General features: G+C 46.0%; 2 protein-coding genes across 11 annotated transcripts in view; one reads left to right on the forward strand and one right to left on the reverse strand.

The window, feature by feature from the left end:
- TXNL4B (thioredoxin like 4B) overlaps positions 1 to 3701 on the reverse strand; it is a 26834-nt gene extending 23133 nt beyond the window's left edge. For 2 of the 5 annotated variants that reach the window (XM_023556633.2, XM_010596780.3), the window contains exons 1-2: positions 3195 to 3615; positions 63 to 242 (exon numbers count right to left, since the gene is read on the reverse strand). In XM_023556633.2, the coding sequence (XP_023412401.1) occupies positions 63 to 194 (132 nt within the window). In that variant the 5' untranslated portion in view covers positions 195 to 242; positions 3195 to 3615. Of the gene's footprint in view, positions 1 to 62; positions 243 to 3194 lie in introns of all 5 variants that reach the window. The other 3 variants (XM_010596781.3, XM_003417057.4, XM_023556634.2) reach the window with 3 other exon arrangements.
- On the forward strand, positions 3655 to 23960 carry DHX38 (DEAH-box helicase 38). 6 transcript variants are annotated; one of them, XM_010596783.3, is made up of 27 exons: positions 3655 to 3770; positions 6118 to 6459; positions 7305 to 7492; positions 8376 to 8480; positions 9020 to 9167; positions 9332 to 9450; positions 9611 to 9687; positions 10113 to 10268; positions 10851 to 11012; positions 11137 to 11244; positions 13995 to 14107; positions 15648 to 15785; positions 16174 to 16360; positions 16511 to 16696; positions 17086 to 17226; positions 17611 to 17721; positions 17812 to 17928; positions 18148 to 18255; positions 18670 to 18782; positions 19464 to 19672; positions 19775 to 19929; positions 20183 to 20338; positions 20432 to 20566; positions 20763 to 20888; positions 21404 to 21499; positions 22673 to 22794; positions 23471 to 23960. In XM_010596783.3, the coding sequence occupies exons 2-27, from the start codon at positions 6137 to 6139 to the stop codon at positions 23553 to 23555; spliced, it is 3684 nt and encodes a 1227-aa protein (XP_010595085.1). In that variant the 5' UTR covers positions 3655 to 3770; positions 6118 to 6136; the 3' UTR covers positions 23556 to 23960. The 6 variants fall into 6 exon arrangements, with proteins under 6 accessions (XP_010595085.1, XP_023412399.1, XP_064129883.1 ...); XM_023556631.2 differs by having other exon boundaries at positions 3669 to 3781; XM_064273813.1 differs by lacking the exons at positions 3655 to 3770; positions 9332 to 9450 and adding exons at positions 3789 to 3901; positions 8215 to 8276.
- Positions 23961 to 24787: the final 827 nt, after the last annotated feature.

Below are 24787 nucleotides of genomic sequence, written 5' to 3' on the forward strand. Positions count from 1 at the left end.
TACATTTTGCAGAAAATGTAATCATTTTTAATAAAAACCATTTATTAAAAAAATTCACTTACAATATCATCTAGCTGCAGACAGACAGGATCCTCGTCTCTCCCAAACCTGAGAACCAATACTTTCTCTGCAGTACTTTTTATTGCCTGGTCTACTTCTTTTTTGCTGATCAGCTTGGGCAATAGGAAGCTCATCTTGAAATAATCCAAATATTAATTCTCGCTGGCAATCCTGAAATAAAGCTGCAATGTTTAAAGACAGTTTGAGTGCATGAGTCCTAACTATGTAAAAAAAAAAAAAAACTTTTTGGAATAGGTAATTATATTTACGTGGTATAAAAACAAACAATATAGAAATTTAAAGTGTGAAAAGTCTTCCCTCCTTGCTTTTCCCTCCTCCAGCTCAGTTCCCATTTCCCAATCTCCCCCTGAAGCCCCCATCAGGTATTATTTTTATCAGTTTTTTACATATCTTCCAGAGTACAAATATGCATTCCTATATTTCTTCCCTTTTCACCCAAAAGATAGCCCACTCTATCAATGTTCCAGCAGGAAACAGATGGCACCCTCAACTTTGGTAATTTGAAGACAGTTTAGTGAAGGCAGGATGTAGGAAAACAAGGTATAGTGCAAAACTTTGGGGCTAGTAACCGTGGAGACATGGGAGGGAGTAGTTACCAGAACTGGATGGTGGAGACAGCTGAGTGGAGAGTGCTGTTGGCTAAGCAATCAGCCTGCAGTTAAGGGATGCAACCACTCTCCTCCCTCCTACTAGTGCTCCCATGGCTGCCTCCAAATGAAATCATAGGGCAGGGGACCTGCTGAGGCAGGCCAGCCTCCGGGTCACAGAACAGTCTAGAGGAGGAAAGGCATGTCGGGAGAGCAGATGGAAGTCCAGCACACACTTTATCCACTCTTCGCGCTTTGCATTTTTTACCTAACATACAAAGATTTCATACTTATATAGAAAACTTCCACTTTCTTTTTCATAGCTGCGTACTACTTCATATCATACTATTTAAACAGTCCGTTATTGATAGACATTTGTATTAGGGACATGGCAAACAGATCAGCTGAAGGCGTGTAGGAAACAACAATCAAAAAAACACAGAAAATACTGAGATAGAAAGGGCCTTACCCATCCCCCTCATTTTACAGACTAGCTTGCTTATAGTTACACTTCTAGCTCTACAAGGACTAGAATTCAAACTACCAAATTTCTACTCCAGTGCTCTTTCTACTATATAAGCTTCTACTTTTATTATTGAAGAAATTTCATTTCTAAGGAACTTCTTAACAAGGAGTTTTTTGTTTTTTTAGGCCAATCTTGAGAGATTTCATTGAGATATACTTGATATTTTGAATTCAGTTCCAAAGCTGGCTAATGTTAAGAAAAAGTGAGAATTTCTTTCATTGTATTTTTTGATATGTCATATCTTAAGGTATGAATAAAAATTCCTGCAATAGGTCATACTTTAAACAGGGAAGCTGATTGTCAACAGGGAATTCACAAACTGTTGGTATCAGAACAAATTACCGATGAAAAGTCAAAGAGAAGATGAATCTGTCCCACCACTAGATTGCAAACATTCAGAAACTCCTCTATGTTGCTGATAAAGAGAAGAAGGTGAGGGGAGGGCAAAGTTGTCAAAAAGGAAGCCGGGGGGGGGGGGGACTGGATGGAATGCTGGAAGGAGAGGGAAATTGAGATGACACTTAAGAAAATGTCCATAGCAAAGGATACTAACAGGGAATTCACAAAACAAGAGGTACAAATGGCCAATCAATCATAGTTAAACTGTGATGCGTTAAGATTGTGTGTCAACTTGGCTGGGCCATGATTCTCAGCGTTTACATGTGATCACTCCCAAGATGGGATCTGCTGTGAGTAACCGAGCAGTTGAAAGGAAGTTTCCTTGGGGGTGTGGCCTGCATGAGAATATATGCAGCCATTCTGGCTTTTTGCTTGCTCTGGATCCTGCGGCTGCCTCCTGTTCGTCTGACCTCTGGCTCTTGGGACTTGAGCTAGCAGCTTGCCTACCAATATTGGGACTCAGCGATCTTCACAGCCTGTAAGCGAGAGCCCTGCTCTTTGATCTGCCCATCTTGGGTTCACCAGCCCCAGCAGCTATGTGAATCAGGAGAAACTACTATTCTGATTCACAGACTTGGGACATTCCAGCCTCTACAATCAGTGTGAGCCGTTTCCTTGATATAAATCTGTGCATTCATACGCTCTACTGGTTTTGCTTCTCTAGAGAACCCAGCCTAAAACATAAACTTTACTAATAACTAAAGAAAAACAAATTAAAAGATAACTTTAAAAATCCACTAAATTTGCACAGATTAAACAAGATAATAATATACAACAATCACACCAAATGTGAATGTTGGGGCTGGTATTAATCATCCCTGCTGGAATGCAGAGAGGCAAAACTATTCTGGAAAGAAAGCTATTCTTTGACCAACTATTCCATTAAAAAAAAAATTAATACATAGGAAATAATCATACACGTGCAGAAAGATTTATTGTGTAACATGTATTCATTACATTTATAATGGTGAAAAATTGGAAACAACCTAAATGGCTATCAATAGGGGACTGATGACATAAATGAACACAGTCCTGCAATGGGCCACTATACAGCCACTAATTTAGAGATGAACAATTAAGATACTGAAATATTCTCATGATACATAGCTCAAAAAAAGTTACAAAACGGTATGTAAAGTATAAACCCAATTTTACATGAACCGTAAATATAATGTATGTGTACATATTTGCATAGAAAAATTGCTGGACGAGTAAACATCGTAAACACCATCAGTGGTTATTTCTGGGTGTGGATAAACGGGTGATTTTTATTTATTTCAGGGTGTGCCTCTGTCCAAGTATCCTACAATAAACATGTATTATGAGAGAAATACTTGATAAACTTTTTAAAGATGCCTGTGGTTAGACTGGGAGCCCTGACGGCGCCGTGGTTAAAAGCGCTGGCTGCTAACCCAATGGTCAGCGGTTAGAACCCACCAGTGGCTCGGCAGAAGAAAGATGTGGCGGTCGCCTTGGAAATCGTATGAGGCAGATCTACTCTGTCCTTTAGGGTCGCTGTGAATCGGAATCAACTCGAGAGGGCAACCGGTTTGGTGGCTGGGCTACTCCTGGTCTACAACTGCCAGGGAAGACACACTTACTTTACTTGTACAAGTCACCTTCTTCCACTTCAGGGCTGTCAGCAAACGGGACCCCTTCTCGGAAGAAGCGGGACACACGTGGCGCTTTTCTTCTGCCCCAACTCAGGCAGCGACCCTAACGCCAAGTAACCGAGGGGCTGTTGCCTAGCAACCCTCCGCTGACCACTTCCGGGTAAAGAAACGAGGAAGAAAACGCACTGGTGTAGTAGATACTGAGCGGTCGCTGGTCAACCTCCGTTTAACCGCCCAATATGCAGGCGAGATTATTCTAGTGACCGCCCACTTTACCGGCTCTAACCGGAAACCCTAGAGTCACTTCCGCCCATATTAAATATGATTCACCTTTCTTCTTCAGCTCTTCCCCCCCTCCCCCATACTAGACGTTGGATAGTACCTTTGAGACTAAGCGTGATTGGCTCGCGAGGAGACTCAAAAGTGTCTCTGATAGAGCCCCAGAAGAGGATAGTCTAGCCTTGCCAGCCAGGTCGCGCTTTGTCCCACTCCTGGAACCAGGAACCGGCGTTTGGCGGACTGCTCTCGGTGGTATCTTTGGGCGGATAGAGAAGGCCCCGCAAGGTATCATGGGGGTAAGAATGGCGGCTTTCAAGGTGCGGATTTTGGCTCCCTGAGGCCGCCTGAGCGTAGAGTGGCGGCGCCGACGCCCCACAGTCCGGGACCGAAGGGCCCGGAGAGTTGTGCTCGCTGCGGTGAGTGTCCCTTCTTTTTCCTGCCCTTGCCACTCCGGGCCGCTCCCGCGGCGGATATCGATCCCTTGCTCAGGTCCGGGTTTGAAAAGTTAACTTTTTCGGTTGTCACCCAACTCGCTTTTTTCACCTCAGGGATGCGTGCCGGTCCTTCCTGCCCTGTCCCCTTTCTTTGCTCCGGTCAGATCCCTCACCCCTCCTCAGGCCCCTGCCTTAGCTCACTCCCTGACCGATGATCAGCCGGAGTAGGGCCCCGTGTGTCTTCCTCTGTTTTTTCACGCGGCTGTCGTTACCAGACAACTTCGTGGGCGATCACCTCTAGATGTCAGCTTCAAGAGTGCGAGAATTTTTGCCTGTTTTGCTTTCTGCTCTGTCCCTATTGCCTAGAACAGTGTGATTGGCTCAGAGAAGGCACTCAGTGAACAATTGTTGAATGAGTTAATCTAGCTTTTTCTTCACTGTTTTTCTCATACCTTTTGTGGCGTCTTTGTCATTAGTTCTCCAGAATCTAGCCTCTTCACGCCTTATTTTTTGTTCTTCAAAGCTAGTTAAGGCCTCTCTGTCAAAAACCTTTTCGTGTGCTCCTTTGCTTGATGTCTCCATAAACTTGTGGCGTCTGGTTCTCCTTTGATATGTTTAAACTCATTCATTTATTCCTCAAACGTTTGTTTTAACTAGGTGCTGGGCTAAAGCAGTCAACAAGATAGACGAGGTTCCTTTAGTTGTATAGAATGGTATTCTAGAGGTAAATTTTCTAGTTTAAACTACAGCTACTCAAAGCCTGTATGTTTCTACCTCCCTGTTTGGAGTGTCGCACATGTATACAGGTGTCACCAATATGCGTCCATCTCTTTTATATTCTGCCTAATATTTTCAAAATGCAGCTCTTGCATCTGATTGATAATGTGTGTCCAGTCTGTTTGACTGTACTCTCAGTGTAGAGCTGGGTGTGTTCATTAGAGCTTGGCAAAATATTTTGGATTCTGGTGGCACCCTACCCTTTCCTCTGCTTCACTGACTTGTTGGAATGAGGGGAATTATGCAAGCACTCAGAATAGGTGTATGTTTGCAATGCCGTGTAATGAGAAGTAAGAAGAATTTGTTACTTGTTGAAGGTCAGGAAGTCTTACAGTCACTTAAACAAAATATTTTTCAGGAACACCGTTCCCTAGAGTTTCTCATCAATGTTTTTGGTGAACATCAATAGTTATTAAACAGATTTTGACTGCTGTGAGGTAATTCTTTTCTACAAAACACACTGGTCTGAAAAAAAGCCACCAGAGTATGGATAATATGGATGGCAGCCTAATACCCCAACATCTCTATGTACTCTGTTGTATCTGTAGTTTAAAGAGAGGGATAGAGTAGAAGAATAGAGAGTACATTCATGAAAAAAAAAAGTGGCAAGGGACCCACTCAGTATATAGGAGTGTGGTAAATAATGTAAAAACTTTAGTTATGTAACTGTTTATGGTTATAAAAGAGCCCTGGTGGCACAGTGGTTAAGTGATAGGTTGCTGATCGAAAAAGCAAGGGCCCTTTGAACCCACCAGCTACTCAGCAGGAGGGGAGAAAGATGTCATAGTCTGCTGCTATAAAGATTTGCAGCCTTGGAAACCCTATGAGGCAGTTCTAATCTGTCTTATAGGGTCACTGTGAGTCAGAATTGACAGCAGTGGGTTATAGTTACATAGAACTTTCACATGTACTTTCTTGTCTGATCCTCATAATAATCCATATTTTAGGTAAAGCAAGCATCGTTTTCACTTTATAGACATGGAAGCGATGGCCAGCCAAAGATTAAGTTATTTGCTTGTAATCACGCGAATAGACAGTGTCAAGAGCCTGGATTCTAACTCAGGTTTTATGACTTCAAACCTAGGGGTGTTGCCACTATATTGCCTGTACAAATGCTGCTAGTCCCTCATAACTGTTCCTTAGTGAAGTCTATTCTTGTCTGGATGATACCCTTTTGGATTCTGGGGGGATGTTTGTGTGTTTCTGGTGTGTGTTTGGATTCTGCAAGGGGGTCTTTCAGGATTGTCAGTGACTTGACTGAAAGTTTTTTGCAAGATAAGCTAAAGATATCCTGGTCTTGTTGCAGGGATGGGGAGAATTAACCCCTAAATATACCTGTAACTATAGGTATTCTGGTATATTTCAGAGCCTAACCTTCTCCTGTTTTATGTCTTGTCTTAAATGGTTTATTCTCCTGCCAGGGAAATCCCATAGCCTGTGATGGAGGACAGCAGCGAGGATGCTTCGATCCATCGACTGGAAGGCACTGATCTGGACTCTCAGGTTGGTGGTCTTATTTGCAAGACCAAAAGTGCGGCTAGTGAGCAGCATGTCTTTAAGGCCCCTGCCCCTCGCCCTTCATTGCTGGGACTGGACTTGTTGGCCTCCCTGAAACGGAGGGAGCGAGAGGAGAAGGATGACGGAGAAGACAAGAAGAAGTCCAGAATCTCTTCCTACAAGGACTGGGAAGAGGGCAAGGATGACCAGAGGGATGCTGAGGAGGAGGACAGTGACCAGTCCGGCCGAAGTAGCCGAAAAGACAGGTAAAGGCCTTAAAAAAAAAAAAAAACCGAACCCACTGCCATCAAGTTGATTCTGACTCATAGCGACCCGATAGGACAGAGTACAACTGCCCCATTGAATTTCCAAGGAGCGCCTGGCGGATTTGAACTGCCAGCCTCTTGGTTAGGAGCAGTGTCACTTAACCACTGCGCCACCAGGGTTTCCGGTAAAGACCTTAGGAAGGATTAATCCAAAGGGAATGAAAATGGAGACCAGAAAGTAAAATCCAGTGTTTATGCTCATTTTTTTTTTCATTGCTTTTTTTACCTGGTTTTTTATTTATTATTGTTTTTTTAAGTGAAAGTTTACAATTCAAGTTAGTTTTTCATATAAAAATTTATACACACGTTGTTATGTGATCCTAGTTGCTTTCCTTATAATGTGACGGCATACTCTTCTTTTCCACCGTGGATTTCCCGTGTCCATTCAACAAGCTCCTGTCCCTTTTTGCCTTCTCATCTTGCCTCTGGGCAGGAGCTGGCCATTTAGTCTCGTGTATGTACTTGAGCTAAGTAGCAGTCTGTTCGTGTATCTCTCAGTTTTTTTTATTGGCCATTTAGAGCTTTATACTTTTGTTATGATTCTGTAATGTTCAGAGTAGGTAGGAATTGATATTTTCTTCATATTTGTGGGGAGAGTTCAAAGGTAACTAGAGAATAAATGATTGAAGTTAGAAATGCTATGGGTTGTTGCCATATGTAAGACTGGGGTACCAGGGAGATAAAGTGGAAAAGGACAGAGCACTTGTTTGGCACAGCCAAGAACTTCTTTTGGGCAAGGTTTCTTTCCTGCAGAGGGGTCTTTTATCGTTACCCTTACCTTTCAGACATTATCGATGTGCCCGAGTAGAGACACCATCCCATCCTGGTGGTGTGAGTGAAGAGTTTTGGGAACGCAGTAGGCAGAGAGAACGGGAACGGCGGGAACATGGTGTCTATGCCTCATCTAAAGAAGAAAAAGATCGGAAGAAAGAGAAATCACGGGATCGAGACTATGACCGCAAGAGAGACAGAGGTAAACTGGCATAGCACTTATTGCCTATTAGACATTTGAATAAACATACTGCCTTTTTCCTGTTGCAGTTTTCATAATGCCCAATAATTAGGGAGCCCTGTTTGCAAGATAGGAGTCCCTAGGTGGCATAAACAGTTAAATGATTGGCTACTAACTCAAAGATTGGTGGTTCTAATCTCTCCTGAGGTGCCATGGAAGAAGAGCCTGGCAACCTACTTCCAAAAGATCACAACCCAGAAAACTGTATGGAATATAGTTCTACTCTGAAACACATGGGGTGACCATGTGTTGGAATCAACTCAGTGGTAATTGGTTATTTGCAAGATGTTAGTCTGGTTTATTTTGACCCCACTGGGATTGGGAATGATAGGCAATTTAAGAAAATTTAAGAAAAAAAGCAACATAGCTGCTTTGCTTAAGCGTATGGTTCTTATTTTATTATAAAAATTGCTGAACAGGTGATAATGGGTAAGATGTATGAGAAAATCAGATTTTACAGTATTATTGGTGCTAGAGAAAGGACAGTGCTCTGGAGCAAAGCCAGACGTAAAATCCAATGCTGGCTTTGCTCAGTATTAAGTTCTATAGCTTATAAACTTGTAACTATTAAAAAACTAGTAACTATAGAGTTATAACTCTCATTTTTTGAATTCTTGCAGGAAAATAACTATTACTGTGAATTTGAAACTTTCTAGCCAGTAACTATTTTTTCCTCTTGAAAGAGTGGGAAAATGTGAGTTTCAGGAACCCCATGGATGGCATAATAGCAGTGCAGATTGCACCTGTGAGTGAGTGGTAGAAGGCCTGTCCTTTCTCAAGGGTGAAGATGGGTGTAAGTTAGGGCAGGACACGTTTTCTAAGCCTTGCGTGTGGCTCTCCACAGATGAGCGAGATAGAAGTCGGCACAGCAGTAGATCGGAGCGAGATGGAGGATCAGAGCGCAGCAGCAGAAGAAATGAACCAGAGAGCCCCCGACATCGACCCAAAGGTGGAATTTCCTGCTTCCTGGCTGTGGGTTGTGGAGGTTCACGTGTATAAAAGTATAGAAAGGCAGAGGAAGTGACTCCCATCCTCAGTGGGTTCATCGTGGGCAATGATTCTACCATGAGCCTCTTGGAATACTTGGTTTGGAGTCGGGTGGGCATAGCCCTGACCTCTTGAGATGGATATGCTTCCTTTAGGGAGATAAGCACGTTTGCTGAACAGGCAATTTTCCAACTAGCAGTAAAGAGTGGGGAACTGGGAGGCAGAAGGATTTATTAAAAAGAATTCTTTGTACTCAAGAGAGATATTTACAGAGACAAATTCAACAATTCTTAAAACGTTGTTATAAACAAAATGAAAACTAATCCATTAAAATCAAAAGCCTTTAAAAACTGTCAAAAACACCTTATCCATTAGAAAAAGGTGCAAGATTTATAAATAGTAAAAGAAATAAATTTGGGAAATTGACTTTTGGCTGATTGTTCTAGCACTATGTCTTGGTAAATGAACTATTTCCTGTGGATGTGTCTTTCGTGGCTTTAGATGCTGCCACTCCTTCAAGGTCTACCTGGGAGGAAGAGGACAGTGGCTATGGCACTTCAAGACGTTCGCAGTGGGAATCACCCTCCCCATCACCTTCCTATCGGGACTCCGAAAGGAGCCATCGGCCTTCCACTCGAGATCGAGATAGGTGATGTTCTGGTTGAAGCATCTGAAGCATCCCTGTTGCTCTGGGTGGGTGACAAGGGGTGGGTGTGATGAGGCAGAGGGATCTAAGATGGAGGAGCAGCTGGCAGCTGGGGAGAATGTCTCAGCTTAGTAACTGTTTAAGATGCTGGCAATCCTGTTTCCCAGGTCCGTGAGGAGTAAGTACTCCGAGGACACACCTCTGCCAACCCCATCCTACAAATACAACGAGTGGGCGGAGGACAGAAGACACCTGGGGTCCACCCCGCGTCTGTCCAGGGGCCGAGGTAACTCAGTGGGAGGAGGAGGCAGGAAGCAAGACCTCTGATCCTGGTGAGGCTGAGCTGAGGCTGTGCTTCTGGGGCTGTGTGACTTTCCAGGTCTGGTCTTGGCCACTGGGGATAAGTTAGGCTCTTGTGGACTGACGTGCTACGTGTTCTCCTTCAGGAAGGCGTGAGGATGGTGAGGAAGGAATTCCATTTGACACAGAAGAGGAGCGGCAGCAATGGGAGGATGACCAGAGGGTAAAAGCTTAATGTCTTTAAGGGGCTGAATAAGAGGTGGCAGAGGAAAGTGGGGTTAGTGCACAAGAGCCACAAGTGACACCCTAGTGGTTTTGGACTTTGATGAGATTGTTAACACTAGCTGAGTGGTTCAGTGCTGAAGTCCTGGAATCTCTTTCCAGAGGACTGGCTCCACAGGAAAACTTCTTGCCTAATGCTGTAGGCCAGACCTAACTTTCCTTGTTAGGTGCTGGCGCCACAGTGTGGTAAGTCTAAGAAGTGCTGTTATGATGGGCTGGATGACTCATGGTTCTTTACTGCCCTTTAGTTGGGGAGCTCCATGGCACTAGTGACTTCTTACCACACGTTTCCTCACCTATTGGCTAAATCTTGCACGTAAACTTGACCTGCTTCTTGTTTCTGTCACTTTGTCTCATGCTTTTCAGCAAGCTGACCGGGATTGGTACATGATGGATGAGGGATACGATGAGTTCCATAATCCCCTGGCCTACTCTTCCGAGGACTATGTGAGGAGGCGGGAGCAGCATCTGCATAAACAGAAGCAGAAGCGGATTTCAGCTCAGCGGAGACAGATTAATGAGGTGAGGTCACCTACAGTAGTTGGAGTGTATTCAGAGCTGAAGTTGGATGCGTATGGGAAAGGTCGTGTTCAAGGATGATACCATAGTTTGTCTCCCCATTGCCTAGAGACCAGATGTACATACACATCTGGAGGTGGAAGAGGGCTGGGCACAGACCTTTCAGTAGCTTACAAAAACCCCAGCACGTGACTTCTCTGCTTTACGGTACTTCCTTGAGGGGTGCTGTTGATGGGTGCTGTCATCCACTCACTCATCGATATGGTGGGCCCTGGCTCAGTGGTCTGTGTCCTTTGTGTCTTAGTGGTCAGGACTGATAAGTCGAGCCAGGAACTGTCACCATTTGTGTCTCCATATGGAGGTTCTGACCTTGAGTAAGGTGCTGCTTCTTGGATAAAGTAACTGCAGGTAATTTGAGATCAGCGATTCTTCAGTCAAAGGAGCTGCAGGGTTGAAAGGCCTGTGACATCTCTTGGGCCACCCATGGTCCTCCTGTCAGGACTCGAAGGGTGGACTTGCCTGGTGACCTTTCTGGATGACCTTCTGGTTACAGTCTGAGTGTGGCTTCGCATTGTGTCCCCACAGGATAACGAGCGCTGGGAAACCAACCGAATGCTCACCAGTGGTGTGGTCCATCGGCTGGAGGTGGACGAAGACTTTGAAGAAGACAATGCAGCCAAGGTGCATCTGATGGTGCATAATTTGGTGCCTCCCTTCCTGGACGGGCGCATCGTTTTCACCAAGCAGGTGAGGCTCCCCTGTGCGTAGAGGTGGAAAGAGGAAGACTCAAAAAGAGGGAAGAAGGGAGTGAAATGGACCCTGTTGATTTTAATGATCAGTGAGGGATTTCTTTTTCCTCAACCTCCTGCAGCCAGAACCTGTGATTCCAGTCAAGGATGCCACTTCGGACTTGGCCATTATTGCTCGAAAAGGCAGTCAAACAGTGCGGAAGCACAGAGAGCAAAAGGAACGCAAAAAGGTTGGTTTCTTATTACCTGGGGCTGGGAAGTCTGCGTATTTTTCTTTTTTCTTTTTAAAAAACTTGTTAGACCTCACAGACAGGATTCCTGTTGGAAGTGAGAGGACACTCACCAAGCAAGGATCTGCCCTAGGAGGAGCGCACTGTGTTCCTCCACCAGGTCCAGTTAAAACAACCACGGGGTATGGCGCTTTCAGAGCTTGAGGCTCCAGAGCTGGAATGCATGGCTTGGTGATTTTGCCACCTGCTATGGGGATTTGCCATGTGCTAAATGGAGACTCCAGCATCATTTCTGTCACCAAGGCCATATTTTCCACCTACTGATCCTTCTTTGTTTCTAACTTTCGCATTCCAGTCATCAGTACTTTTCAGTGCATCTTGGAACACTGAAGATAACATGATAGGAAGTTGCAAGACCAGCGACTTATTCATTACAAATATCTTTTTTCAACAACATAAATGGCGACTATATATGTGGACCTCACCAGATGGAATACACAGGAGTCACATCGATTGTATCTGTGGAAAGAGATGATGGAGAAACTCAATATCATCAGTCAGAGCAAGGCTAGGGGCCGACTATGGAGCAAACCCTCAGTAGCTCACAATCAAGTTCAAGTTGGAGCTGAAGAAAATTAAGTCCATGAGAGCCAAAGTACAGCTTTGAGTATAACCCCCCTGAATTTACAGACCATCTCAAGAATAGATTTGACACATTGAACGCTAATGACCAAAGACCAGAGGAGTTTTGGGATAGCCTCAAGGACATCATACATGAAGAAAACAAAAGATCACTAAAAAGGCAGAAAAGAAAGAAAAGACCAAAATGGATGTAAGAAGACACTCTGAAACTTGCTCTTGAACATACAGTAGCTAAAGCGAGTGGAAGAAATGATGAGGTAAAAGAGCTGAACAGAAGATTTCAAAGGGCAGCTCGAGAAAACAAAGTGTTATTATAATGAAATGTGCCAGCACCTGGAGTTAGAAAACCAAAAGGGAAGAACGTGCTTGGCATTTCTTAAGCTGAAAGAAGTGAAGGAAAAATTCAAGCCTTTAGTTTTAATACTAAAGAATTGTATAAGCAAAAAATTGAACGATGCAGGAAACATCAAAAGAAGATAGAAGGAATACACAAAGCCACTGTACCAAAAACAATTGGTCGACATTCAGTCATTCAGGAGGTAGCATATGATCCGGAACCAGGGATAATAAAGGAAAAAGTCCAAGTGCACTGAAGGCATTGGCAAAAAAAACAAGGCTCCAGGAATTGACGGAATACCAATCGAGATGTTTCAACAAATGAATGCAATGCTGAAGTTGCTCACTCATCTATGCCAAGAAATTTGGAAGACTGCTACCTGGCCAGCCAACTGGAAGAGCATTCCAAAGAAAGGTGATCCAGCAAAATATAGAAATTATCGAACAATATCATTTATCACATATAAGTAAAATTTTGCTGGAGATAATTAAAAAACGGTTGCAATAGTACATCATCTGGGAACTGCCAGAAATTCAAGCCAGATTCAGAAGAGACGTGGAACAGGGGATACCACTGCTGATGTCAAATGGATCTTGGCTAAAAGCAGAGGATACCAGAATGATGTTTACCTGTGTTTTTTTGACTATGCAAAGGCATTCGACTGTGTAGATCTTAACAAATTACGGTTAACGTTGTAGGGAATGGGATTCCAGGACACTTAATTGTGCTCATGAGGAACCTGTACATAGACCAAGAGGCAGTTGTTCAAACAGAACAAGGGGATAACTGCGTGGTTTAAAATCTGGAAAGGAATGCATCAGGGCTGTATCCTTTCACCGTACTTATTTGATCTGTATCTGAGCAAATAATCTGAGAAGCTAGACTAAATGAAGAAGAGTGCAGCATCAGGATTGGAAGAAGACTCATTCGCAATCTTCGATATGCAGATGATACAGCCTTGCTTGCTGAAAGCAAAGAGGACTTGAAGCATTTACTAATGAAGATCGAAGACTCCAGCCTTCATTATGGCTTAAACCTCAACATAAAACAAAAATCCTCACAACTGGACCAATAAGCAACATCATGATAAATGGAGAAAAGATTGAAGCCAAGGATTTCATTCTACTTGGATCCACAATCAATGCCCACAGAAGCAGCAGTCAAGAAATCAACATACTGCATTGGGCAAATCTGCTGCAAAAGATCTCTTAAAGTGTTGAGAAGTATAGATGTCACTTTGAGAACTAGATGTGCCTGACCCAAGCCATGGTATTCTTAGTCGCCTGGTACATCTGGTATGCATGCGAAAGCTGGACAGTGAATAAGGAAGACTGAAGAGGAATTGATGCCTTTGAATTATGGTGTTGGTGAATATTGAATGTACCATGGGCTGACAAAAGAACAAACGAATCTGTTTTGAAAGAAGTACAGACAGAATGTGCCTTCATCTCATGGAGTTTGGACGTGTTATCAGGAGGGACCAGTCCCTAGAGAAGGACATCATGGCTTAGTAAAGTAGTGGGTTAGCAAAAAAGAGGAAGACCCTCAATGAGATAGATTTACACAGTGGCTGCAACAGTGGGCTCAAACATAGCAAGGATTGTGAGAACGGCACCGGGCTGGACAGTGTTTCATTCTGCTGTATATAGTGTCACTCTGAGTTGGAGCTGACTTGATGGCACCAGTAAATGGAGCTGGTCATCAAATCGGCTGATTTTCTTTTGCCCACAGTAGTGTTACAGGATGGAACAAACTTGCTTTTCTTTTTCAGGCCCAGCACAAACACTGGGAATTGGCTGGGACCAAACTGGGAGATATAATGGGTGTCAAAAAAGAGGAAGAGCCAGATAAAGCTCTGACAGAAGATGGCAAAGTGGATTACAGGTAGGCCATCTCAGGCCAGCAGTGGGCTCCCCAAAAGACTGGGGGCTGTCAAAGGCAATGGCAGTGGAACTCATAGAACGCATGGCTTGTGAATAAGATGATAAGATGTTACTGAGTTTAAGGCAAAAATTCTTCCATCACTTCCATCGCCTTTCCACCATCTTCAACTTCTCCTAGATATGATTCCTGTCACCACCATAGCCCCTACCATAGGAATGCTTTCTCTGTGCCAGGCAGTATGAAACATTTCTCAGTAGTCACTCATTGGATTTTCACAACAGTTCATGAAATAAGTGCTGTTCATACTTTTCACACGAGGATACTGAGATCCAGGGAGGTTAAGTAACTTGTTTGAGCTTACCTAGCTAGTAAATGGCAGAGTTAGGATCGCCCCAGGCAGTCTAGTGTCAGAGCCCAAGCTCGTAGCCACTCCGCTCAGCTGCCTGTCAGATGTTCAGTGTAGGAGGCTTTGTTTTGCTAGCTCAGATTTCAGTTCAATATAAGGAGAACTATTTTTAACAGACGTTCAAAAATAGAAAGGGTTGTCTCATCAGGCAGTGACTTCCCTGTTCACAGGGGCATTTAAGCAGATGTTTGATAACTGCTTGTTGGGATTCCTGCATTGGGCAGGTGGTTGGACCCAAATGTCTTTTGTCTCATTCTTTGAACACTGTGAGGTCCTGTTGAACTGTGTCATGAGTTAATAATTCTCTGTACCCCTGTGAGAAATGTCCCAAATGAGAAGCTGGTAGTATTGATCAAACTTCGTCAGTATCTAGTTAATTTAATCCCTTAGGTGTGCATTGTGAGGTGATTAGGGGGACTGACTGAATTTAGAAATAGGAGGCTTGACTGAGCTTGGTGTAGCTATGACAGAAGGAAGTCTTTTGGGGGAGGCGTAGTGTGAAAGATTGCAGAGACTCATGTAGCACTGAACTAGTATCTTTTTGCTGTGCAGTTTTGGGATGTGTACATGTGTCAGAGACTTGAGTGTTTTCAGGAGGAGTTATAGGTAAATATTAAGTGGGTCCGTCCTTATAATTCTTTGAAAATGAAGTTTTACAGACCCTGCCAAGAGGAGGGAGGATGCCTGACCTAAACGCGAGTGTTCTGCGACCCTAACTTCCTCAGAAGACCACTGGCTATTTTAGCCCTTTAAGTGTTGTGCTGAAGTCGTCCAGGGGTATATTCTGTACAAGTTAATAACCTGGTGATTTCATCTCCTCTCTGGTCAAAGTCATTTTAGGTTAGAGGGTTTGCCCACTCAATAACCTGTGACTCCTTTGATCCATATTAGCTGTTTGACCCTGGGGTGTAGAGTGTGTTGTGGATGATGGATTCTTAGATAGCAGTTCCAGTCCCTTTGGCCCGAGGTGAAGAGAAACATCTCTGACTACCTGGCTGCTATTGTTTGTTTGAGATTTATTGCTTCTCATAGAAGTAGTTCTCATTCTGGGTGTAGGAAGAAGGGTGGTAACCCAGTCAGGAAGGGAAAGAGTAGGAAGTTATGCAGGGGACTTACGCTGCTGTGTATTCTCAGGACAGAGCAGAAGTTTGCGGATCACATGAAGAAAAAGAGCGAAGCCAGCAGCGAATTTGCAAAAAAGAAGTCGATTCTGGAGCAGAGGCAGTACCTGCCTATCTTCGCAGTGCAGCAGGAACTACTCACTATTATCAGGTAATTCCACCACCGAGCCCAGCAAGTCCAGTGTTGAGTCAGGTGTCTCCATTGTCTCTGGTGTTGATTGCTAGTTTTTTCTTTTGTGCGTTGCATCTGATGGAGAAGGGAAATCATTACTTTTTCTGTGTCCTGGGTGTTCTGGACAGCACCACATAAAGTAAGCAAGATAGTATCACTTGTAGTTCACTTGTTTAAACTTTAGTGTATTCTAGACATTTTTGATGGTATCTTGGTATGAGGCTCTTTTCCCTATGAAATCCTCCTTTCACAGCAAGCATGCTCTTGGGATAGCTAGGCATGGGGACAGCAGGTGGCCGAGTCCGCTCAGAGTCTTGCATTTGGCCTTCCACTGGGTTGACTAGCCGTTTACCTTTCTTCCTTGTAGAGACAATAGCATCGTGATCGTGGTTGGGGAGACGGGGAGTGGGAAGACCACTCAGTTGACCCAGTACTTGCATGAAGATGGTTACACGGACTATGGGATGATCGGGTGCACCCAGCCCCGGCGTGTGGCTGCCATGTCAGTGGCCAAGAGAGTCAGTGAAGAGATGGGTGGAAACCTTGGTGAGGAGGTAAGTGGACATGAAGGTGTGCTATGTAGTTTATTGCATGACAGTTTTTTATCCATTTGTGCTGAAAGGTGTCATTTGTTTAGCTATTAGCATGGGCTGTGCTAGTGACAAGCTGGTGGTTGGTTTTGAGCCATCTCCCTGACCTCCCAGGTGGGTTATGCCATCCGCTTCGAAGACTGCACCTCAGAAAACACTTTGATCAAGTACATGACTGATGGGATCCTGCTCCGAGAGTCTCTGCGGGAAGCCGACCTGGATCACTACAGTGCCATCATCATGGATGAGGCCCATGAGCGCTCCCTCAACACTGATGTGCTATTTGGTCTGCTCCGGGAGGTGAGGGCCGAGGGGTCCCAGTCCCTCTGTGTCTGTATAGCTCTGACCAGAGCACTGGTGGTAGTTAGAAGCTGAGGAGTAGCTAAGTGGGCTGGGTCTAATCTACAAAAACTGAGGGGGCTTCTGACAGGCCATAGTTTGCCCTGAGGCCTCGGGATTGCTGGGTTCAGATCTGGTTTTATAATTGAGTCTGTTCTAGCTCAGCTTGGTAACTTATAGTTCTCTTTTGGCTCTGGCTCCATCTGGTCAGCCTTCAGGATTGCTGTGAATCTAGTATGGCAGTTCATCAACTTTGGCTTCTGTTTTGTTTGGAGTAGTGCTGATGGACTACAGGGAGAAAGCCCAGGGTCCTGATTTTGGGGACACCTCTGACGATCCTTTCCTTTTAGGTGGTAGCTCGACGCTCAGACCTGAAGCTTATTGTCACATCAGCCACTATGGATGCAGAGAAATTTGCTGCCTTTTTTGGGAATGTTCCCATCTTCCACATCCCTGGTCGCACCTTCCCTGTTGACATCCTCTTCAGCAAGGTACTGAGGCCTCTGTTTTTTAACTGGTCCCGACCTCTGATGAGGAGCCAGTGGCAGGGCATCAAGCAGGGTACTTAGTTGGGGAGGATTTCGTGGGTATGGTGGGGCTGGTGGGGAGGCCTGCAGCCCCAGGGCCCAGGGGAACAAAGGACCGTGCTCTGGGAGAGGTTTTGTTTCATTGTTTCTTGGAAGCTGAAGTACAGGGCCCAGGGAGGCACCAGGAGTTCTCACAGGGTCTCACGGCCAGCCTATCCACAGGTGTGGCACCCTGAAAGTTAGCAGACTTCAGCCCCAGAGCAGTATCTGGGCCACTGGGTTTTAGAAGGATGCCTGGGGCGCATTCCTGAGACGTGGCCTGTTGACGGCATCCCTGCTGTGTTTCAGACGCCACAGGAGGATTACGTGGAGGCTGCAGTGAAGCAGTCCTTGCAGGTGCACCTGTCGGGGGCCCCTGGGGACATTCTTATCTTCATGCCTGGCCAAGAGGACATTGAGGTGTGCGCCTTGATCATGACTGATGAATGAGTGTATCCTGTCTCCAAGAGTTTGGGGCTCCAGTTTCTCACAGCTCCCCTCTGCCCTTAGGTGACCTCAGACCAGATTGTGGAACATCTGGAGGAACTGGAGAACGCTCCTGCTTTGGCCGTGCTGCCCATCTATTCCCAGCTGCCTTCTGACCTCCAGGCCAAAATCTTCCAGAAGGTGCGACAGCAAGAACGTCTGTCCAGGGTCCCCACCTTTGTCCCTTGTACCCGCCAAAGCAAGGCAAGAAAGACTTTGGCTCTTAATTAACCTCCCAGGAAAAAGCAGAAAGGATGGTACTCTTCAGGCAGGGGGCAGGGTGGGGGGTGGGCTGTGCCTCCTGTGGAATCTTTTCTCATCTGGGGCACTTTCCCTCCCTGCACGTCACCTCTGCTCTAGGCTCCAGATGGAGTTCGCAAGTGTATTGTTGCCACCAACATTGCTGAGACATCCCTGACTGTTGATGGCATTATGTTTGTTATCGATTCTGGTTATTGCAAATTAAAGGTAAGAGAAGACAGAGGGGTCGGGGCCCTAAATCTCCACCCAGAGCGAACTCAGTTGGGAAGTTTGGCCCTGGGTTCTTGGCCCTGGAATGAGAGATGCACACAGAAGTGGTGATTTTGCATAGGGCACTAACGTGAGTGTTGATTTTGCTATGTGCTTTTTTAAAATTTAATCCTTGTGATGATGTGATGAGGTAGATGATTTAAATAACAGTAGAGATAACAGAGCTGGTATTTATGGGTTTAGTCATTTCTCAAGGTGCCTGGTTCCAGAAGGATGCATGGCCTGCATTGCTGAGGCATTTCCTCTGTGATGTGTAGGAACTAAAATTTTTCTCTCTTTGCCTCAGGGCTGCCTTGCTTTCTTTCCCCTACTCTGTTCTCAGACAGTTTTTTACTGACTTTCCCTTTATAGGTCTTCAACCCACGGATTGGCATGGATGCTCTTCAGATCTACCCCATCAGCCAGGCCAACGCCAACCAGAGGTCAGGCCGAGCTGGCAGGACGGGCCCAGGTCAGTGTTTCAGGTAGGAGTCCTGTGCTAGCCTGCCTTCTGGGGCAGTGCTGGGATTGCTGCATGTGCAGCCCGGGCGGGGCTGGTGAGGTGGGGGTGGGCAGGGATCCAGCAGCGGGTGCCTGCTCTAGAGCTGACCCCCAGGCTGGGGGGTTGGTGACCTCAGTCCTCTGCAGGTAGCTCTGAGGTCCGAGTGGCCTTGGGTCCTAGGCAGACCTGCATCAAGTGAGTTTCTGCAGTGAAAGAGCAGTAATTACAGCAGGCCTCTCCGCCCTGCAGAGTATAAATCTAAACGAATTACATCACTGGTTCTTTTTCACTTCTCAAATTTTTCTTCTTTGTTCCGATTTTTTAAAATAACTGTCACTATAGGAATTCAGAAAATACCGAATATAAAGAAGGAAATAAAACTCAGTTATGATCCTACTCCCCAGGTGGATTGGTTTCAGATATGAAACAAGCACATAGGGAGCTCCACCCGAAGAGCTGAATTGGCGGGACTGAGTTCTGAATAGATCGAACAATGTGATTAAAAGAAAAAGTGGGAGGAGAGGAATGAACAGTTCTCCCCCTCTCTGGGATCTTACTTGTACCCATGTGATCTTCGACTGCAGGGGTCCTGGGTGGGCAGCCTGGCCTTGTAAGAGGCTCACCAGGGCGGCACACTCAGAACCAGGGTTGTCTTTCTCTGCAGGCTCTACACCCAGAGTGCGTATAAGAACGAACTGCTGACTACCACAGTGCCTGAGATCCAGAGGACCAACCTGGCCAATGTGGTGCTGCTGCTTAAGTCCCTTGGGGTGCAGGATCTGCTGCAGTTCCACTTTATGGACCCACCCCCAGAGGACAACATGCTCAACTCCATGTACCAGCTGTGGATCCTCGGGGCCCTGGACAACACAGGTGATGTGGCCCTGGAACCTGGCATGGGCTCTGGGGTTTGGGTTTTCACTCTCTTTGGCACCCTGTTCCCACTGAATGTCTGGACTTGTTCCTCTTTCCTAGGTGGCCTCACCTCTACTGGGCGGCTGATGGTGGAGTTCCCACTGGATCCAGCTTTGTCCAAGATGCTCATTGTGTCCTGCGACATGGGCTGCAGCTCAGAGATCCTGCTCATTGTCTCCATGCTCTCAGTCCCAGCCATCTTCTACAGGCCCAAGGTGGGAGAGGATGTCTAGGATCTCAGGGCGTGTTTTGGAAATTTGCAAGAATATTTTTTTTCATTTTCTGGTAGAGTTTTGCCTGTGTCCTCACATTTTAGAATAAATATTTTATCATAAATTATGTTTATTTCTCTTGTAGCATAAGCATAATACGGTGGCATGTTTGCAGTTATGTGTGGGTAGAACCTCTGGGATATGTTCAGTGGGCCTAGATGTTCCCTGGGCTTAAAGATTCTCTTTTCGTTCCTAGGGCCGGGAGGAGGAGAGTGATCAAATCCGGGAGAAGTTTGCTGTCCCTGAGAGCGATCATCTGACCTACCTGAATGTCTACCTGCAGTGGAAGAATAACAATTACTCCACCATCTGGTGTAATGACCATTTCATCCATGCCAAAGCCATGCGCAAGGTGGGGCTGTGGCCCAGAGGAGCAGGTGTAGGACAAGGGGTGGGAGTGAGGGGAAAGAGGGGTCCACTCTGTTGGCCCTGTATCCTGTTGCAGGTCCGGGAGGTGCGGGCTCAACTCAAGGACATCATGGTGCAGCAGCGCATGAGCCTGGCCTCGTGCGGCACCGACTGGGACATTGTCAGGAAGTGCATCTGTGCTGCCTATTTCCATCAGGCAGCCAAGCTCAAGGTGAGCGCAGGGAGCAGGTGGCTCTGTGGCCCCTCTCCTGGCCTGGTGCCTGCACGAGGGTGAGGTCCTTTTGCATGCAGTTCTGTAGGTCTGTGCTTCCCCCAAGAGCCTGTGTCAGGGTGGTTTTAAGGGACCGGGAAGCTGCCCAAAGGAGTAGAGTTTCCTTGACATGCCACCTGTTGTGTTTCTTCTCTAGGGAATTGGGGAGTATGTGAATATCCGGACAGGGATGCCCTGCCACTTGCACCCCACTAGCTCCCTTTTTGGAATGGGCTACACCCCAGACTACATTGTGTATCATGAATTGGTCATGACCACCAAGGTGAGTCTCTTCCAAGAGTGCTGGCATAATGTGTGCCTCCCGCTGGGCAGGCTGTTGTAACCCTTCACTGTCTCTGGTCCACGCTGTTAGCTGGGGAGACTTGAGGTCACATGTATTGCTTCAAGGGGAGTTTGAGGTTGCTTTTCATTTGGGGATTGGGCAAAGTTTAGAGAGTTAACCTCTAAGAGACAGTGACCTCAGCTCTGCAAGCAGGATTGTTACTTAGCTGCTGCCTAGGATGAGCACCCCCTTTTGCTGTCATTAGGAAGGTGTTCTGAGGAGCTGGACCTTTTTTCTTGGATACTAGGGGACATTTTCTCAACTGTGGACAAATTTGGATGGGAGAAGGGATTAAAAGTCCCGTCTTGGGGGTTTTTCTCTGCCTGTTCCAGCATCACAGGCTGGGCTAGGGCTCCTTTCCACTTAGCTGCCAGTTGTGGAATCGCTCTGGGGAGGTACAGCCTGAAGCATTGGCCCTTCCGTGATCACTGCTGCTGCTGCCTTTCTGTCTACAGGAGTACATGCAGTGTGTGACCGCTGTGGATGGAGAGTGGCTGGCAGAGCTGGGCCCCATGTTCTACAGCGTGAAGCAGGCAGGAAAGTCACGGCAGGTAAGGACCCTGCAGTCATTAACATTCTGTCTCATTTCAGTTATCTCCCCTCCCCCACAGCCCGTCCACACACCCCATTTATTTTTCTGGAACATATTAGCTCATGTTTCAGACATCGTGTTGTTTCACCTGTATGTGTCTCTGACTAAATGGGCTGTTTTTTTTTAATTTTTATTTTTTAATGTAAATCTTCCTGCTGTTATTTAAAAAAAAAAAAATTCATTATTTAACATCATTTATGTCTTCAGTCCTCATTCAGATTTCTCAGATTTCCCCATTTATCTCAAAGACAACTTTTTAGGATTGGTTTGCTTGAATTAGGATCCAGACACTGCTTTTGGTTATTATTATTATTCTAAAGTAGTCATCGTCCCCATTCTTTTTCAATGACATTGATTTATTGGAGAAATGAGGTCACTTGTCCCATAGACTGTTCCATATTTTGTATTTGGCCGATTGCTTTCTCATAGTGGTATTTAATGTGTTCCTCTATCTTGGGTGTTTTCTGTAAACTAGTAGTTAACCTAAAGGCTTGATTAGACCAGGTTCTGTTATTTTAGGAAAGGGTGCATAGATGTGGTACTGTGTGTACTTCTTTTATCTCCTATCAGGAGGCATGTAAGATCTGGTGTTCCCACCTGTAATGGTGCTAAGATTGATCAGGTGGCGTCAGCCTGATACCTCCATTATCAATTCTCTGTCTGCTGCTTCTCAAGGTTTCAGTGTCTATTGATGACCGTTACCTAGATTGATTGTTTGGGGTTGTAAATGTTTCAGGTTTTTGCTTCCCTCCCTTTGTCAGCATACTCCTTCCCACACTGGACCTGCACACATCTTCCTTACATTTATCCTTTCCAGCCCCAGGTGGTAGTATTTTCCCTATTTCCTGGAGTTGTGAACTGGATAAAAAAAATGTAAGCACTTACTGAATTGAGTGGACTGCTGAGGTCAGGTCTAAATTTTCCAATTTCCACCTTGAATCAAAGAAGAAAGTGGGCTTTGGCCTGAAAAGCAAAGGTCGCCTTGGTGTTGAGGCAAAGGATCATGTGGCTCCTGCTTCTGAGAGGTGGCTTGGTCACACAATGCCTGGTTTGCAGCAGGGAGATGGATGCAAGCAAGGTCCCCTCATCAACGGTCCCCAGTGGGCTCAGCCAGTGCTCTCTTCCTCTCTAGGAGAACCGCCGTCGGGCCAAAGAGGAAGCCTCCGCCATGGAGGAGGAGATGGCGCTGGCTGAGGAGCAGCTGCGAGCCCGGCGACAGGAACAGGAAAAGCGCAGCCCCCTGGGCAGTGTCAGGTGAGCCCACCCCTGGGAGGTTGCCAGACCATCTTAATAGGCTCACCCTGCTGGAACATGTGTTTCAAGGCTTGGATACAGGGTCATGACTTAAGAGAAATTGAACGTGTGAGGAGTAAATGAGTAATAGAAGCTGTTCGCGTATAAGTGGTGCTTTGTGGCGGTATGACAGACACTCCTTACAGTACGCATTTGCAGGCTCTGTCATTGTCTGTCATGTGTGATCAGGGCCTGAGGTGGCTTGGGTACAGGGTAGGTCTTACAGCTTTACTGACAAGCTAGGAGCTTGGAAACCACAGTGGAGAGGGGAGAAGAGAGCCTTGGGCTTGTGTGTCTCTGTGGTGCTGGAGTGGTGTCCTGGAGAGGTGGGTGGCAGGCTACCTCCATATAACCTAGAGGATATGAAAGGAGTTTAAAAGAAAAAAAAAAAAAACCTTTATCTTACCGCATTCCTTAACGGAGATCAGAATGAGGTGGGCATCCTTTATTTTGTTCTCCTGCTTCCAATCAAAAATGGGGAAGGAAAGTGGAGTGGAAATGTGTTGGGGGATAAGATCCTTTAGCTCCACAGCCTCTTTACACCCCAGTTAGGATCAGCAAGGCTCAGGCTATTTATCTTGTGTCCTGGGTTGAAGTGAGGAGCAAGTGTTTCCTAACTTCTTTCCTGTGTCACTAGGTCTACAAAGATCTATACTCCAGGTCGGAAAGAGCAAGGGGAACCCATGACCCCTCGCCGCACCCCAGCCCGCTTTGGGCTCTGAACTGTCTCTGGAAGAGGATGGGAGCCAGGTATTGCCCTGAGCCCTCTGGCTGGATGGTGTGAACCTCCGGACAAAGCCCCCTCATCTGTATACTTTCCTCTGTATACGTCCACTCGTGGCCCTTGGGGTCTGCTGCCGAGGAAAAAGGAGTTCCTCAGTGCAGGCACTTGGAAGGGGCCGAGGCTGCTGTCTGGCCCAGCAGAGTAGCTGAGAAGCTGCCAGAGCGAGAGGTGGCCAGACCTATCTTCTCCAAGTAAGCAGCCTCTGGGATGCTTGGTGTCTAAGTGTCTGGTGTGACCATGCCTTTTTTAATCCTTGTGTAAAGCAGTAAAACAGACCTAGAGGGAATTGTAATTTGGTTATAATTCAGGATTTGGAGATAAATTTATTGTTTGTAAAATGTTATGCACTTCTGCCTGTTTCTTTTCCCCTCACTGCCAGGAGAGGAAGGGCAGAACCTCCGACCTGACTTTGCTTTGATGGATCTTCCTAGAGCCTTAGTTCTGCCCTAGTTCTTTAGGTAGTGCCTCCCAGAGGAGGCTTTGGGAGGGTGGGACACAGGTGGACAGGGAGGGAGACCTGAAAGTGGCCTGGGGCACAAAGCACTGGGCAGGCCTAGCCGGGGGTGCCCAGCTGTCCCTCAAGGCTGGTGGGTGATGGCAGGGCCGCTGTTGAGGCCAGGTAGTAGAGGGAGGTGAGCAGGAGCTGGCTGTCCGGCCTTTCCCAGGGTGCAGTGGCTGCTTTAAAGAGGCTCACTCTTTTAGTTCAGGATGGTAGAACTTGGTACGCTTTGCAGGTATAAGGGCCGTGTTGCTTACTGATTTTCATGTAAAAGGTAAGTCTATATTCTGGCATCACTAGGCTTTTCTCTTGTTAAGCAGCCTTTTTAAGTCTGTTGAGGTAGCTTTTTTGGTATTTGGCCCTTTTGTGCCAGCCATTATTCTTACTCTGTGATTCCCTATAGTTGGGCTTCTACCAGGTATGCTGGTTGGGGCCAAGTCACCTACAGAATTGGGGGTCAGAGGCACTTTCATACCAGACCAGGGCTCAAAGTGAGCTCCGTGGTACCTGGCTCCCTTTGCTGACTGCTGGTTCCAGTCCTTTTTACACTGTTGCTGGAATTTGAATTTTCATGTGTTAAATTCTCAACCTAAGGCAAAATATAATTCAGTTTTGTGGATGAGTTTAGAAGCCAAACTTTGCCAGCACCAGCTACCACCTCTACCGTGCTT

This window comes from Loxodonta africana, chromosome 21 (assembly GCF_030014295.1).
Source record: "Loxodonta africana isolate mLoxAfr1 chromosome 21, mLoxAfr1.hap2, whole genome shotgun sequence".
NCBI lineage: Eukaryota > Metazoa > Chordata > Mammalia > Proboscidea > Elephantidae > Loxodonta > Loxodonta africana.